Below are 16,998 nucleotides of genomic sequence, written 5' to 3' on the forward strand. Positions count from 1 at the left end.
CGAGGTCACAAGCAAACATTCATTTGAAACTAAACAGTGAAGAAAGAAAAACAATGCAGATGTTGGAAATCTAAAGTGGAAAATGCTGGAAAACTTTAACAGGTCAGATGACAGGGGAGAGAGGAATATAATTAATATTGCAGGTTGGTGACTTTCAAATAGGACACAAGTTCTCTATCAAATTTGATCAAATTATTTACTGCACAACTGCTTGGCCATTAGAATACCTCTTCTCTTAGCTAAGATGAGGAGTTCAGCTGTGTTTGAGAGGAGGTGGTGGTGTGGTGTTATTGTCCTTGGTTAATCAGGAAGTCTGATAAATGGAATGAAACTGGACGGAACACTCAGCATCAACCAAGATATCTGTAAGGACAATAATTCCCGGTGAGCCCCGGTGATCCTGCAAACTCCTGACTTTTATGTGAAGGTTTATGCCAAAAAAGAAGAGCTGCCCCCTAGAATGGTCAAACAACAACCTGACAGTCATCGTCACGGAATCATGCCTAAGATACAATGCCCCAGACACTGCCATCTCTACCTGTGGGTATGTCCTGTCCCATCAATTAGACAGACTACCAGAGATGCCAGCACACTGGTATACAGTCAGGATGGAGAGGCCTTGAGAATCCTCAACATTTATTCCAGACCTCATGAAATCTTATGGCATCAGGTCATATATGACATGTTAAACTTCCTGCTGACTTGCTTCCTGAAAAGGCAATGAAAGCAAAATCCTGACAGATTTCTGTTAAGCAAGGGGGTGAAAGGTTATTAGGGGGAGGTGTTGAATCAGATTAGCCACTACGTATTAAATGGTGAAGCAGAGTTGATGGGCTGAATGGCCTACACCAGTTCTTAATTCATATGCTTGTATTGTGGAAACAGGCCCTTTGGCCAACAAGTCCACAACGAGTCTGAGAAGAGTAACCTATCCAGACCCATTTCCCCACACGACCACCCGACACTAACCCCATCTAAAGCACCTAAGCTACACATCCCTGAACACCGTGGGCAATTTAGTTTGGCCAATTCACCTAACCTGCACATCTTTGGTCTGTGGGAGGAAACCAAAGCACCCAGAGGAAACACACACAGTCACGGGGAGAACGTGCAAACTCCACACAGATAGTCGGCTGAGGCTGGAATCGAATCTGGGTCCCGGTGTTGTGAGGCAGCAGTAGTAACCACTGAGCCACTGTGCTGCCCATATACACAGTCATATATTTGTATAATTACCGCCTATTTCTATCCCCTTCAGCTGATGATTCAGTACCTTTCCATGTTCCATGTTCTTCCAATTTGGAGGAAACACTGAGCGTGGCACAGACACAGTCTGTAATCTAGGTACAGGACATCAACATTCACCACACTATTAGCTTGCAGCACACTACCAGCAGAGATGGCCGTGTCCGAAAGGGCGTAATGGCTAGACTGTGTCCGCAGCTAGTGATGAAGGAACCAGTGAGAAGGAACCAGTGAGAAGGAAAACAGTGAGAAGGAAAACAGTGATTCACACTTCCCTCACCAACATACTTGTGGCATGATGCATTGTCAATATCTGTGGGATAACGCGCATTCCTTATGAAGGTGAACTCCAGCCTTCACATTGAGAATATCCTCTACCGTGTTGTTTGAGACTACCACCATGCTGAATGGGATAGATTTTGAATAGACCTAGCAACTAAAGATAGGGAATCCATGAGGCAAATTGGGTCATCATCCAAGATAGTAATCCAACACAATCTGTAAACTATGGGCTAGCATATTTCCCATCTGTTATTACTACCAAGGTAGATACGAACCCTATTTCAATGAGGAGTGCAGGAGGGAATGCCAGGAATACCCTGGGTATACTTAAAAATGAGCATCTGGTGAAGCGACAACAAATAGTTGTGTGCTTGGAATTTCAGAACAAAGGTTTAGTTGACTGGACACTGGCCACTACTGATGGAGTGATTAAACTTTGTGAATGCAGAAGAGGCCAGAATTGGTTAACTGAAAATATTTCAGAGGGTTGCAAAACTTGAAGAGACACAAGAGATAGGGAGGGGCAACGCCAAACAGGAATTCAAAAATACGGATAACAATTTTAATAAGAAAATGCTGCTGCACAAGGAATCAATGTCAATAAATGTGTACGGGGGGAGAAAAGGATGTTCCAGTTAGGATATAGACAGTGGTGTTTGGATGACCAGAAGTTTTGAGAGGGTAGAATGCTGGAGATCAGTGAGGAATCTATGGGAGTACAAGTGTGTAATAATTCAGGAAGCCTGACTGAAAGGAACATTGTTTATTATTGAATAAACCCTCCCTGGTTTACATTTTAGATGATTTTTAAAATTTCATCATTTTTCCTAATCCACCTGTTCAGAGACATTATTGCACATCCCCAGAGCAGCTGGGACCTGAACCCAGGTCTCATGATTCAGTGATAGGGACACTACCTCTGCACCACAGGAGCGACCCTTGGATCTACTTTACAAAGGACTCAGGTGACAAGTTCCAGCTGAGCAGGCCATTGCTTGTTATCAAGGGAACTCAGTCAATGAGCTCCACAAGGAGATGAATTAGTGATTCCCAATGGGTGTGGAGGGGTTATCACATTCCCCAAACCACCCCACACCCCCCCCCCAACCAGATTAAAGGGCTGACCCTCGTTCCTGTGATGATGGAGTGACTTGCGTAGCTTTGCCAACGCCTTATTCCTGTTGTTTTCCAGGTCTGGTTAGAGGGGTATGTCTCTTCCATTAAGACCAAAGAGTCACTATAGGAGGTTCGTCCTTTGATGGCAACCCCCAACCGAGTTTCCTCCACCTTGGTCTCCATCACTGAGCCGGAGTCCTCATAGACCTCTGGTCCGGTCCTTGAATGTTTAGTGAACTAAGTTTCCCATCCACAAGTTAGTGCGAAGGATGCCAACAGTGGTGTGTCTGGCAAAACAATCGCTTTTGGGCAGGGTTTCCATTGACAGAGGTGGTCAATGTGTTTTTTTTGCTATCTTCTCCCCAGTTTTAACCATGTATGATACCAGCCACTCTTGGAGAATGTTCTCGGTTACCCTTTGAAAGATGACGCAAGCCAAAGATACCCCAAAGGGCAAGTGAGTGCACTCATACAGTTCCTTGTGAGTATTTTCAGTGACGTACTTCCCATATGACACCTCAAGCTCCAGTTGAGGCGTAGGCATGGCTGATATCCAATTTGGAAAGTGTGTGACCCCAGCCAGCATTACATACAAGTCTTCTGTGTGTGATATCTGTCTAAGCAGGAAGCGCTGTTGACCTTCAGCTTATAATCCCCACAAAGACAGCTTTAGAACTGCAACTATTGGCGCCGCCTGTTCAGCAAATTGTACTGGTTGCATGATATCAAGTTCCTCTAGATGTTCATGATGCCAATGTTCCTCCAGATGTTTCCATTCGGTCTCAACTTTGGCACGTAGGACATAGGGGACAAGCTGTGCCTTGAAGAATTTCAGTTGAGCTTCAGAGTCTACTTGGATCTTGACCCTGGCACCTTTTCTCTTGCAATCACCATCTTGGAACATTTCAGGATACTTCTCAATGACTTCATATGGATCGTCAGTACCCAATTTAAAGATCAGTTGCCAATCCGGGTGATTTTCTTCCCAAAAGTTGCGATCTGGCTCTTGCACCGCCATTATGGCAAGTAGGACAGTCTGCTGCCCATGTGTAACTGGGATTACATTGGTCTCAATAATACATTATGTCTCCCCAGTGTACATGGCCAACCTAGCCTGGGTGTTCCACAAGTTTAAAAGCAAGATGGCTCAGAGTTTTCTAAATGTTTGCACCTCAAGAATAGATACAGCAGCACCTGTCCTTACCTCTGTGTCTGGGGCTAGCCATTAACCTGGAATTTTATCTTAATTGAGAGCACTTTGGGAGCAGTGATGTAATTTAGCTATATGAATTCCTCCCCTTCGGGCTGATATATTTGCAAAGCCCTGCCGTGAGGTGGCTTTGCCCTTCCGTCTGGGTGGTATGCGTTTCCCCTGCTTTTGATAGCTTTGTCTGGGGTGAACTCAGTGAGCAAAATGTGGCATGGATATTCTTACTCCTCACGGTATTGTGCAGAAATTTCCTGCCTAGCTCTAGAACCTTGCAGCCTCCAGTTCCAATCACTCACTCTTGGTAACAAATAGGAGCCATGTGTATTATTCACTGGGGTCTTGGCTCTGTGGTGTGGAGGTAGCCCAAAGTTGAGGACAGTACCATCTATGTATCCCCGAAACCTCTGAGCCCCTTTTTCTGCATTTTAAAGAGAAAGGGTCAGTTCTATATCTTTCTTGAAGTCCAGACCTAGTTCAGTCGGTAGCTTCCTCGGATTCACATTACTATTAATTCCACAAACTAAGTAATACCTTAACATTTCCTGAAGTGTTAAGTCATACTCATTTTGTTCTGTCAATTTCCACAATCGCATCAGGAATTCAGTAACTGGATCCCCAGGAAATCTACCTGCTGTGCTAAATCTGTAATGCTGCAATATAACAGAAGGTTTAGAGTCATAGTGGTCCACTATCATATCTAAAAATTCATCAAATGTTTTGACTTGGAGGCTGACAGGTAGTTAAACTCTTTTTGATGCTGAAGTTGGCACTCCACAAGTGGTCAGGATGATGACTTTCTGTTGGTGATCTCCTTCTATTCTGTTGGCCTGAAAGAAGTATCTCATTCTTTCAGTGTAGTGGCGCCATTCTCCACTTCTGTAACAAAAAGTTCCAGTTTCCCAAACAGTGACATTTCCAATATTTCCTCACCAGAGTCTTACCAGTTTCATTGAAAGGCAAGGCTCTTCAAAACTTTTCTTTACTCGTCACTAATATAATAACTCAGGAAATCCGACTGGAAAGAAACACAACCTGTAGTTGAATATCAAAATAGGGCCACTACTCTTGGTATACATAGGGTCATCACAGTCAGGACAGACAGTTCTGCAGACTCATTTGTGGGCCTCTTTTATTTTACTTAATATCCCAAATTGCGCTTACACGCAACTCCATAGATTATTTTCTCATTCATCAAATCACAGTTTTTTTAATATATTAACCATCATCATTAAATCAACCATGTTTCCAATTGAATAATTTACATACAAAGCCCACCATTGCCATTCCAAACCATCAAAGATGAGGGAGAGATAGGGAGAGTGGGAAAGGGGTAAATCAAAATGGAGTTAGAAGAGCAAATAAAGCACTGTTACCCTATTAGGTATATATTTGAGTTCAAATTCCACAACTACAATGGGCCATCACCTCCCCACTGAGTTTTTTTTAATATATCTGGAAGTGCTATCGTGTACAACTAAACCTTTTTCTTCCCCACCAAATCATGGTGACTTTTCTATTATTAGCCACCACCAGTAAATTGTCGGTGTAGCCAATTAGATATCAACATGCAAAGCCTACTAGGTCTGCTTCACAATGGGCTCAGGTAATGATTTCCAGCTGGTCAGCCATCGCTGGTTACCAAGGCAACTCATACTCAATGAACTCCATGAGGAGATAAATTTGCAATTCTCCAAGGGCCTTGGAGGGGTTACCATGGATCTGAAAGTTACTGGGGTGGATTCAAACATGGGACATCTTGGATACATGAATATAGATTTTGAGACACACACATATTCAAGGAGTTAAGATGAGATGATAGATAACAAGGATTGTGGAATGATATATTTTTGCTTGAGAAAAGGGGTGAAAATGGCAGGTTGAGAGATTTGGTGGTTGGCAATGTCATTGGATGGAGGGAGTTGGAGGTCCCCCAAGCTTTTCTTTTGAGAAGATCATGGCTAATTGGATGGAGACTTCAAATCGACTTTCCTATCTTCTTGAGAAAATGTGGCAGAACTAGTTAATTGGATGACCTCCGTCTTAGTAGAATTCATGAGTTCCTTTCACTTGCTGTTGTAGATAAGAGAAGAGGAGACAGGGGAAAGAGGTTTAAGATGTTTAGCATGTTGGAAGTACAAAGCTATATTTAAAGGACTATGTGGAGGATGCTGGAAGACATGAAATTAATTGGACATATTTCTAGATTGAAATTTATCATTTTCTTTCTTCAAATTGTATTCAGCACTACATGGATTGTATTCAGCAGTACGTAACCCAGCAGCTAGTTACTGAAGTGAAAAGTTTAATGTGTGCTGTAAGTCATCTGCTGTTTATCTGAAAATCAAATGACTTTGGAAGAATAGCAAAGCAAATCAAGGAGAGAAGAAATAAGATGCACTACTTTAATTACTGGGGGAAAATAAACTGGCTGCGGTATTTCCAGGGCCTATAGCAATCCTCTTTGGTCTCAGAATTCTGTAAGCTAGTGAGTGGAGAAGATATATCAGAAACATCAGTCTCTCCAAAAATCCTGTTTCTTAGAAGAAGTCCCTGTGAACTTAATAAGGTTTACAAATACCAATACTTATGCTGACTTGGTAAAACCTGAGGTATTGGACTGTGACCAAATCTCAACAACTCCTATCCAAGTTAACTGGAATCAGCACTTGACATTTATCAATTGATCTAGGAGAGATATTATCAAGCTGGACAGGGGTCAGAAAAGATTTACCAGGATGTTGCCGGGAATGGAAGGTTTGAGTTATAGGGTGAGGCTAGATCAGCTGGGACATTTTTCATTGGAGCTTAGGAGGTTGAGGGGTGACTTTATAGAAGTTTTTAAAATCATGAGGGATATAGATAAGGTGAGTGGCAGGAGCTTTTTCCCTATGATGAGGGATTTCAAGAGGAGGGGGCGTTTTTTCAGATGAGAGGAGAAAAATTTAGAAAGTCCATGAAAAACAATTTATTGCACAGCAAGTGGTTCATGTGTGGAATAAAATTCCACAGCCAGTGGTGGATGAGAGTGCAGTTACAATATTTAAAAGACATTTAGATAAATACATAAATAAGGAAGGTTTGGAGGGATATGGGCCAAGTGCAGGCAGCTGTAACTAGTTTAGTTTGGCATTACTGGTGCATTAACCATTCACTGGTTAAACCAAAGGGTCTGTTTCTGTGCTGTATGACTTGACGACAGGACATTCTGAAGACAGAAGAAATCATAGTTTATTCTTTTTTTCTGGATCTTTAGCTAATGGGAGTTGCGTTTACCTCTTTTTCATAAAACCCTTCACCTCTGTAGAAATGTCATGTCTTGTCATGTTGTGTGAGTGCATGTATGTATGTGGCACAAACAGGATATCATTGTAATTTCAGATCATAGTATTAGGTGTTAATCAGTAGTTGCCACTACCTTAAGAATAAGTTTGATAAGTTGTTGATTAGAAAGGGATCAAAGGTTAAGGGTAGAAAGCAAGAGAAAGATATTAGCCATGATTGAATGGCAGAGCAGACTTCAGTGGGCTGAATGGCCTAATTCTGCTCCTATATCTCATGGTCTTTTGTTCATAATAGACAGATTATTTTTGAATTATTCAAGAAGTCTGGTCAAACTTTCTTTTTATTTTGGATTGCAATATGAAATAGTGGAATTGGTAATTTTGGTAATTGAATCATCAGTTTTCCATTAATTGTGTGACTGGTGGAGTGGTGGGGCTTGATTATCAATGCATTCCTCCAGCCATAACACACAATGCAAAAAAGAAACCAGTGTCTATCTTCACATTTTAGAACGATCCTGGAACATTGAGTGTTTTTAGTAGATGACAGCAAGACCCGATAATGCTGTTATGCAGCTGAGTCAGTTGTCAGTGAATAGCTGAATTGGTTGTCCACTACATCACAGATTTGATATGATTTACATGAAATCAAAATACTGTGGATGTTAGAAATCTGATACAAATTTAGAGAATGCTGGAGAAAGTCAATGGGTCTGGCAGCATTTGTGACAAAGTATCAATTCTGAAGAAGAATCATACCGGACTAGAAACATTATCGCTGTTTCTCTCGCCACAGATGCTGCCAGACCTGCTGAGTTTCCCCAGCATTTTCTATGTTTATTTGGTATGACTTAGTTTGGCCAGAAAGTATCAAGATCATTGTCATGTAGAAAAGATGTCAATTCAAGATAGAAAATTATTCCATTTCTTGTTGTTCATTATTTTTCCCTTTCCTCAGCTCTGTACTTTAGTATCAGTAGTGATTGGAACATGTATCCCTGCCCCTGGACTGAGAGACCCGGGTTCAAGTCCTACCTGATCCAGAGGTGTGTAATAATATTGCTGAACAGGTTGATTAGAAGAAAAGCTTAATAAAAAAAAACAGGTTAATAAAAAAAAACCAGGTGATTCAAAGATTCTCCTGACTTCAGGGGCTGACTCCATACTGGCTGGTCACAGCTAGTGTTCTGTGCTCATGTAAATAAAAGGTGACTTGGTGACAGGATGCCAGTCTCTATACAGTGTCTAACATTTTCCAATTTTGGTGGAGGTTCACTGATCTGAAATGGCTCTCCACGGTTACAGAGTCAAAAAAAGAGTGCACTGGAAAAGCACAACAGGTCAGGCAGAACCCGAGGAGCAGGAGAGTTGATTCTCTTGCTCCTCGAATGCTGCCTGACCTACCGTGCTTTTCCAGTGCCACACTTTTCAACTCTGACCTTCAGCATCTGCAGTCCTCACCTCCTTCTCCTCTCCACGGATACAGACTTATTGTTGAGTATTTACAACACTTTCATTTTCTTCTCAGATTTCAAAAAATACTTCTTAAAAAAAAATTCCCAAGAGCTGTTCTGCTGTACCTCTGTCATGTACCCAAATTTTGCATTTGGCACAAGATAACAAGATTGTTTCAATGCAGGTCAAATTGTGCTCAAACGTATCAACTGCCTTCATATAATTCAGTGGAGTTGTGTAACCACATACAACTTGACATTACTTATACTTTGAGAGAATGGTGTAGATTTAAAAATTGACAATAGCACACCATATTTTTCCATTTCATTCCTTTCAAAATCATAAGCATTCAAATTTCATTACTGACTGGAATTAGATTTCTCACTGGAAGAAAAATTAACAAATGGTGGTCAAAAGACAGTTAGTCAACAACACAACTCTCATTAAAGAGTACTTTCCTCCAAAATAGTTTAGTAAAAAAAATTCTAATCTCACTCATACATGTTGCAAAGCAATGTTCCATAAAATCACTTAGGGCTGTTTGTTGTTACAGCTAGTGGAGATCAGGTCAGGCCGATTAAAGAATTTGCACCTCTTCCATTATTATATCCTTTAAGAATTTGAAATCTTAGTTGTTACATAGGAACATTGAAACATAGGAACACGAGTAGGCCATTCAGCCCCTTCAGCCTGTTCCGCCACTGAATAAGATCTTTGCTGCTCTGTGGCCTAACTCCATATACAGTGTACCTGCCTTTAACCCATCTCCCTTAATACCTTAGATTAACTTCTGTTAAGCAATCTGAGCTTTAAAAATAACAACTGATCTTGCATCAACTGCCATTTGCATAAGAGAGTTCCAAACATCTTTGTATGCAAAAATGCTTCCTAACATCTCTCTTAAATGGTCTGGCCCTAATTTTTAGATTATGTGTCTAGTTCTAGAATCTCCAACCATTGGAAATAGGTTATCTATATCAACCGGTCTTTTCCTATTAATACCTTAAATACTTTGATAAAATTACCCCTTAGCCTTCTAAATTCTAGAGAAACAAGCTTAATTTGTAGAATCTCGCCTCATAATCTTACCTCCAAAATCCAGATATCATTCTTGTAAACCACACTGTACTCCCTCCAAGGACAGTATATCCTTCCAAAGGTGTGGTGCCCAAATCTACTCACAGTACTCCAAGGGAGTCTAACCAGGATATGTATAGCTGCACCATACCTCCTACATCCTTGTACTCCAGTCTTCAGGATATAAAGGCAGACATTCCATTAACCTTCCTGATTAATTTCTGCACATGTTTGTGGCATTTCCCTCTTTGTTTTCAATTGCATCAACACTAGAATCAAATATAGCAGTCTACACATTCTAATTTATTATAACATTGCCCGTATGAGAGCAGTGAATCTCCAGAATTGCTTCATCTTTAATGGAGGGGAATTAGCTTTACCCTTCCATTTTTGACAGAAGAGTTGAGCGAGGAGGTGGCATGCCTACATGCACTTTTGAGACAGAAAAACGGTGGAGCGAGAAGATAAAAAAAAAGTACAGGGATCCATCTCAACTCATCAGATAATGAAGACAAATTTGCAATGTTATTAGCATCCCTGCCTTTGAGTCAAATGGTCCAGGTTCAAGCCCTAACTGCTCCAGAGGTATGTAATAACAAAATATCTAAAAATTCATATGGAATGCTGAGCTTTATAATTAGATACAAACACTCAGGGGTTATCAGTTCAGTCTCAGGTGGAGCATTGGTGCTGATTTTGTAATCAGCAATTAAAGAGCATTCATTACTCTGACTGCTACTCAAGGGGTTTTCAGATTTTTGACCTGAAACTTCATATTAATTTGACATCAGTGATGTGCATTAACAGAGGAAATAAGAATATGATTCTCACTGAAACCTGCAGAGTTCAAATGGCAGGTATAACGTCTATTTAGATTGTGCACAAAAGAAAGGGAAAGAAAAACAAGTTCAAGAGAAAAATATTTTTACAAATGTTCAAAACTAGGATGGAATGTGACCCAACATTTCTGAAATTTTCACTGCTAATGAGGTTGTTTGAAAGCATGGAGTCATAGAATCGTACAGCTGTACAGCATGGAAACTGACCCTTCGGTCCAACTTGTCCATACTGACCAGATATCTTAAATAAATCTAGTCCCATTTGCCAGTCTTTGGCCCATATCCCTCCAAACCCTTCCTATTCATATACCCATCCAGATGCCTTTTAAATGTTGGAATTGTACTAGCCTCCACCACTTCCTCTGGCAGCTCATTCCACACAAGCACCACCCTTTACATGAAAAAGTTCCCCCTTATGTTGTTTTTAAATCTTTCCCCTCTCACTTTACACCTTTAGGTTTGGACTCTTCCCACCCTGGGGAAAAGACCTTGGCTATTCACCCTATCCATGCCCTTCATGATTTTATAAACCTCTATAAGGTCACCCCTCAGTCTCTGATGTTCCAGGGAAAATAGTCCCAGCCTATTCAGCCTTCCCGTGTAGCTCAAACCCTCCAACTCTGGCAACATCCTTGTAAATCTTTTCTGAAACCTTTCAAGTTTCACAACATCCTGACTATAGCAGGGAGACCAGAACCTCTGCCCTCAGACCCCACCCCTCCAACCGTAACAAGGACAGAACTCCCCTGGTGCTCACCTTCCACCCTACCAACCTTCGCATAAACCAAATCATCCGCCATTTCCGCCACCTCCAAACGGACCCCATCAACAGGGATATATTTCCCTCCCCACCCCTTTCCGCCTTCCGCAAAGACCGTTCCCTCCGTGACTACCTGGTCAGGTCCACGCCCCCCTACAACCCATCCTCCCATCCTGGCACCTTCCCCTGCCACTGCAGGAATTGCAAAACCTGTGCCCACATCTCCTCCCTCACCTCCATCCAAGGCCCTAAAGGAGCCTTCCACATCCATCAAAGTTTTACCTGCACATCCAACAATATCATTTATTGTATCCGTTGCGCCCAATACGGTCTCCTCTACATTGGGGAGACTGGATGCCTCCTAGCAGACCGCTTTAGGGAACATCTCTGGGACACCTGCACCAATCAACCACACCGCCCTGTGGCCCAACATTTCAACTCCCCCTCCCACTCTGCCGAGGACATGGAGGTCCTGGGCCTCCTTCACCGCCGCTCCCTCACCACCAGACGCCTGGAGGAAGAACGCCTCATCTTCCGCCTCGGAACACTTCAACCCCAGGGCATCAATGTGGATTTCAACAATTTCCTCATTTTCCCTTCCACCACCTCACCCAGTTCCAGCTCAGCACTGTCCCCATGACTTGTCCTACCTGCCTATCTTCTTTTCCACCTATCCACTCCACCCTCTTCCCTGACCTATCACCTTCATCCCCTCCCCCACTCACCTATTGTACTCGATGCTACTTTCTCCCCACCCCCACCCTCCTCTCATTTATCTCTCCACCCTTCAGGCTCTCTGCCTGTATTCCTGATGAAAGGCTTTTGCCCGAAATGTCGATTTTCCTACTCCTCGGATGCTGCCTGAACTGCTGTGCTTTTCCAGCACCACTCTAATCTAGACTCTGGGTTCCAGCATCTGCAGTCATTGTTTTTACCTAACCAATGTCCTGTACAGCCGCAGTATGACCTCTCGACTTCTATACTCGATGCACTGACCAATAAAGGCAAGCATACCAAAGCCACAGTTTATGATAAATTAAAAATTTACTTAAAAATAGCCCTAATTTTTTTTGGCATATTTAATGGTGGTGCTGGCAATGAATAATAGTCTGACAAAAATGTTTTTATAAAGAAGTTATCAATTAAACCTTACTGCTAAAAGGATATTGAAAGCAGATTCAATAGTAACTTTTCAAACATATTTGGAAAAAGGAAAATAATTTCATGGCTGCTAGCAAGAATCGATGGAGAGGACTGATAGATCTTTCAAAAAGAGCAATCACTGGCAAAAGGGATTAATTGGCCTCTATCTGTGCTGCAAACATTTATAATTCTATGAAATAAAGTTATTAAGTTCAACATGGCATTTAATCTTCTCCTTTCATGTCCAACTATTTTTCTCAGTTTAAGTACTTCAACCAGTTACACATTTGATTTAAATTGTGGCAACATTTAATTCAGATTCTAGTTGTCTCTGCAGTTTCAAATTCTCCTTTTTGAATAGCATTGTTTCTCTTAGTGGTTTTGAAATCTGTTAAATTACTTCCTCATTCTTAAAGGAGTGGCAAATCTATATTCAATTAAGAATCAGCAAGAACCTCAGTGCGACAGTCTTTATAGTTGCCCATTTACTCTCCACATAATCCCATCACAAGTTAAAAATGTGAATAAGGATACCAATATAATTTTCAAAAGTTTATGAACCAAGCTACTTTAAATGGTTAGACACCACAGTTCTAAAAACAAAAAAAATTAACAAAATTGTACTTTAAGAAAGAACAATAATATTCAACGTATGGTTAACAGTTAAAAAGATGAGCTCAAACTCAGCTTAAAGGCATAATAAATATGGTTCTGTCTAGCATACAAACAGTGGGCTGAGTCATTGCAGAAGTCAGCCAAGTGCCATTTTTGTTGAATTTGAAGGAGGTTTTCTCCTTAGTGCATTTTCTCAAGCTCAAACTTGCCTCATTAACTTCGTCAGGCCCCTAAAGCATCTCCTTGTCCAATACCAAACTGATTCTTCCACTTACCCAAGGTGGAAGTGCTCCCACTGCCAGGGTATCACTGCATTCTTGGTGTTCATGTGTTGCTGGAAAAGTGCAGCAGGTCAGGCAGCATCTGTTCCTTGGGTGCTGCCTGACCTGCTGCGCTTTTCAAGCAACACATTTTCAGCTCTGATCCCCAGCATCTGGAGTCCTCACTTTCTCCTCCTTCTTGGTGTCCATGCTATATTTAAAAGGTTAGAGTGTGTCCAATCAAGTACTATCAGTTCAGAACTGCCCTGTATGGTTTGTCACATTTGCTCTTCACATGGCAAATAAGAGAAATTGATGCTCTACTCTGTAGCAGGGATCTGGAATGTTGACGTACAAGTTATTGTGGAGGAGGCTATTCTCTTTGTCCTGGACAAGCAGTAGAGGTCACGCTCCAAACCCTGTCAGCCTGGTCTGAGGTTGCCATCCGGGTCAGTGCAGTCTGGAGGAATGCCCAGAAATGTCACAAGAAGATACAGTGCCAACATCCTCTCTTTTTCCCTATTTCACATTCACTCTATCTCTGCTACTGCACACACCTCCCACCAAGGCTCAGGCTCTTCTACCCTCAATTCTGCATGTATCGTCTTCCCTCACTCGCTTTCACTCACCCAATACCCCCACAGCACTGACCCTGCATGGCCTCTGCCTTAACTGTGCCAGTATTAACGCCTGTACCAGACACAGTCATCTCTCTCAATCTCTCCCTTTGTCTCATTCAAGGAGAAAATGTCCTAAGCAGGAAAGAAAGAGGTGCCTGACATTTAGTTCCTCATCTCCTATGAGGACAAGATACTGACCATGACCACCTTGACTGTCTGACTAATCAAATCCAAGTCCCCAGACAAATATCAGAGAAGGCCCTTGACTTACTGTGCTGGGACCCCCTGCCTGATGGGTGTCTCTCTTGATTGGACTGAGGATTACACTCTTCAGACTTTGAGACATGGCCAGCTGACTGAAGCATTTGCAATCCATTTGGCTTGTACATAAAGTGGTAAAGATGGAGATTGGCACAGTATAGTGTTGTATTCTGAAATGTTGGTGCTGGGTATCCAAGATAGAAGGCTAAAGGAGCAGACGACAAGAGTCACCAGGTAACTGCGCCAGAAATTTATGTCAGAAATTGTCAGGGTACAGTTTTCATCAGAGAGTGGGAGAACGAGAAATTGCATTCGAGTTTGACAACTGAAAATTAATCCCTTTTGGTATATTAAACTGCATCAAAATAAGAAAAAAATCATTACTAGTGCAGCTTTTTGCATGCTGCTTCCCTCTCCATTGTAATTTGCCCATCATTTATATTAAAAGATGATATGCCTCACTGTCCTTTGGACAAAGAATGGTTTACTGTGTAATTTTGCACATAAACATGATCATATCAGAAGCAAGAGGAATAACCTGCTAAAGACTTAATGTATAAACCACAAGGCTCTTGAAAATTCCACACCAACAGGACCATCATTTGGACATGCAATTTGAATACTGACCTTTTTTTGCCTCCACTACACGTGAGGCATTAGAACTCTTCAAATGGTTGAAACTAAAAGAATCTTAGGCTACAGTATTAGGGGATTTAGAGATCTTGGATACATAGTAACTAATTGACTTTTAAAAAGTTAAATTTTAGAGAAAGGATAAATACTTTCCGGTATATTTCGTGATGGCCCATTCAGATCATGTCACAATGCCAAATTGAAGTAAACAGAAATATATACTGTTTTACCGTTTTCGTAATATTTACCCCGATTGGTGACAATTCCATTCCAGGCGCTTCATCCCCATTATTATGTATGGGAGGGGCACTCTCAACATCCATGAGGAGTCACTGTTTACACCTGCAACAAAAAGACACAAATGTGCAGTCGTGGAGATTTTGGTACAAACTTAAACCTAGAACAAACCTTTTATAAACTTGATCAAAAAGAAGAGCAACACGAAAATAAAAGTTCAAACTTTTTTTAATACAGTTGAATATCCCAATAACATTGGACTGGAAGCTAACAGTAACACCAGGCGGTCCATCCCTGCCGAGTTTCCCATTCATGGTTCCCTAACCCGAGTTGTTCCCTTCCAGCTGGCAGCTGTCTAAACCTACACGGCCGAAAGTAATTGCACGTAGCAACATTCAAACACATACCCGACGTCTCTATCCGGCCAAAGTCAGCAGAGTGGACTAAGGAAGTATTCAATGAATGTTACTTCGCCGTGAAGTTACTGCCTCGCACTTCATAAACTATTATCAGGCCGAATCAAAGAGCTTCTAAATCAGGGAAAGTAACCCAGATGCGAGGCACCTAGACAGAACTCTACTTCCTGACCTCCAGGAATATGTGCCGTGTCCGTTGTCCGCTCTGCCGCTGGTTTATCCACACACCCGCCACTCACATTCTGCTAACACCACCCTCCAGCATTTTGATTGGTCCCGATATACTGTCAATAACACCCACGCTCCTGGAGTACAGTGCACCACTTCAAATTCAAGGGACAGTGGACAGTATAACATTCTCGCGTCTATTTTCAGCTAAACCAATGGCAACACGTTTTAAAAATCACATATTTGAAAGAGGAAATAAGTGCCCCTTCTGAAAGCCAACAGTTTAAAAGGATCAAAGTTTTTAACGAATCAAACAAGATAACATTGCCCGATGGGATGATTGCACATCAGATACCTGCGTGTTTCAGAACTTTGCTATTTATGTGCGGAGAAATACGAAGCCACTTTACGTTAAAGAGGTAACCACAGCCTCTTTAACATAGGAACAAGTAATATTTCCCCAAAGTGATGTGGGAGAACATGCGTTTCTCACGTTACAAAAGTGACTACAATAGTAACTGTACTTCAAATATACTCCATTGACTGTAGCAGCACTTTAGGACCTTGGCAAATGCATTGCCCAAGACTGCAAGAAATTACAGAACGTTGTGAACACAGCCCAGTTCATCACTTCCATCCACTGACTCCACCTATAGTTGCACTGAGAAAGGAACCAACATCATCAAAGACCCCGCCTACCCTGTTATACTCTGTACCACCCTCTTCCATCAGGCAGAAGATATAAAAGTATGAATATGCAGAACAGTTTCTTCCCCACTGTTATCAGACTTTTGAATGGACCTCTCAAATGATAATGTTGATCTCTCTCTCTGCAGCTGTAACAGTGTATTCTGTACTTTGCTTTGCTACCTGACGCACTTTGTATGGTACTATCTACCTGCCAAGCACATAAAATAACACGTTTCACTGCATTTCAGTATGTGACAACAATAAATCAAAACAAATCTGATCAACTATCAAGAAAAATCTAAATATGCATGAAGTACTGGTCTAGTTCTATATGGAATGCCATGTATAATTTTATTTATTGTATTTTGAAAAAGGCATCAAGGTTTTGGAGCTAGTACAGCAATGAATTTTGAAATTGACAACTGAAATTAAACAGTTGGGTTATAAGGAGAAGTTGCGATTTTTATACTGGAAAATAAAAGTTTCAGTACAATATGAAAGAAGTATTCATATGAAGTCAGAATTTTCGATACTTAAAGATTCTAAACCAAATCAGCATAACTCCAATTGGTTAAAATGAAACATGAAAAAAATTTTCATTGAACTTTTTTGTGTAAATTATATAGTTCTTTGACATAGGTTTTGGTTGCACTTTACTGGCTTTTTCAAGTCTCATTATTCTGGCATTTC

General features: G+C 41.3%; 1 protein-coding gene across 2 annotated transcripts in view; it reads right to left on the reverse strand.

Annotated features, from left to right (window-relative positions):
* LOC122550004 (STEAP1 protein-like) overlaps positions 1–16,078 on the reverse strand; it is a 55,457-nt gene extending 39,379 nt beyond the window's left edge. Inside the window, exons 1-2 of one of the 2 annotated variants that reach the window (XM_087987355.1) lie at positions 15,974–16,078; positions 15,046–15,139 (exon numbers count right to left, since the gene is read on the reverse strand). In XM_087987355.1, the coding sequence (XP_087843481.1) occupies positions 15,046–15,120 (75 nt within the window). In that variant the 5' untranslated portion in view covers positions 15,121–15,139; positions 15,974–16,078. Of the gene's footprint in view, positions 1–15,045; positions 15,140–15,441; positions 15,640–15,973 lie in introns of those variants that run through there. The other variant, XM_043690369.2, reaches the window with a different exon arrangement.
* Positions 16,079–16,998: the final 920 nt, after the last annotated feature.

Source organism: Chiloscyllium plagiosum, unplaced genomic scaffold (assembly GCF_037043375.1).
Source record: "Chiloscyllium plagiosum isolate Xiang-an unplaced genomic scaffold, Cpla_swu_hap1 HiC_scaffold_5, whole genome shotgun sequence".
NCBI classification, from domain to species: domain Eukaryota; kingdom Metazoa; phylum Chordata; class Chondrichthyes; order Orectolobiformes; family Hemiscylliidae; genus Chiloscyllium; species Chiloscyllium plagiosum.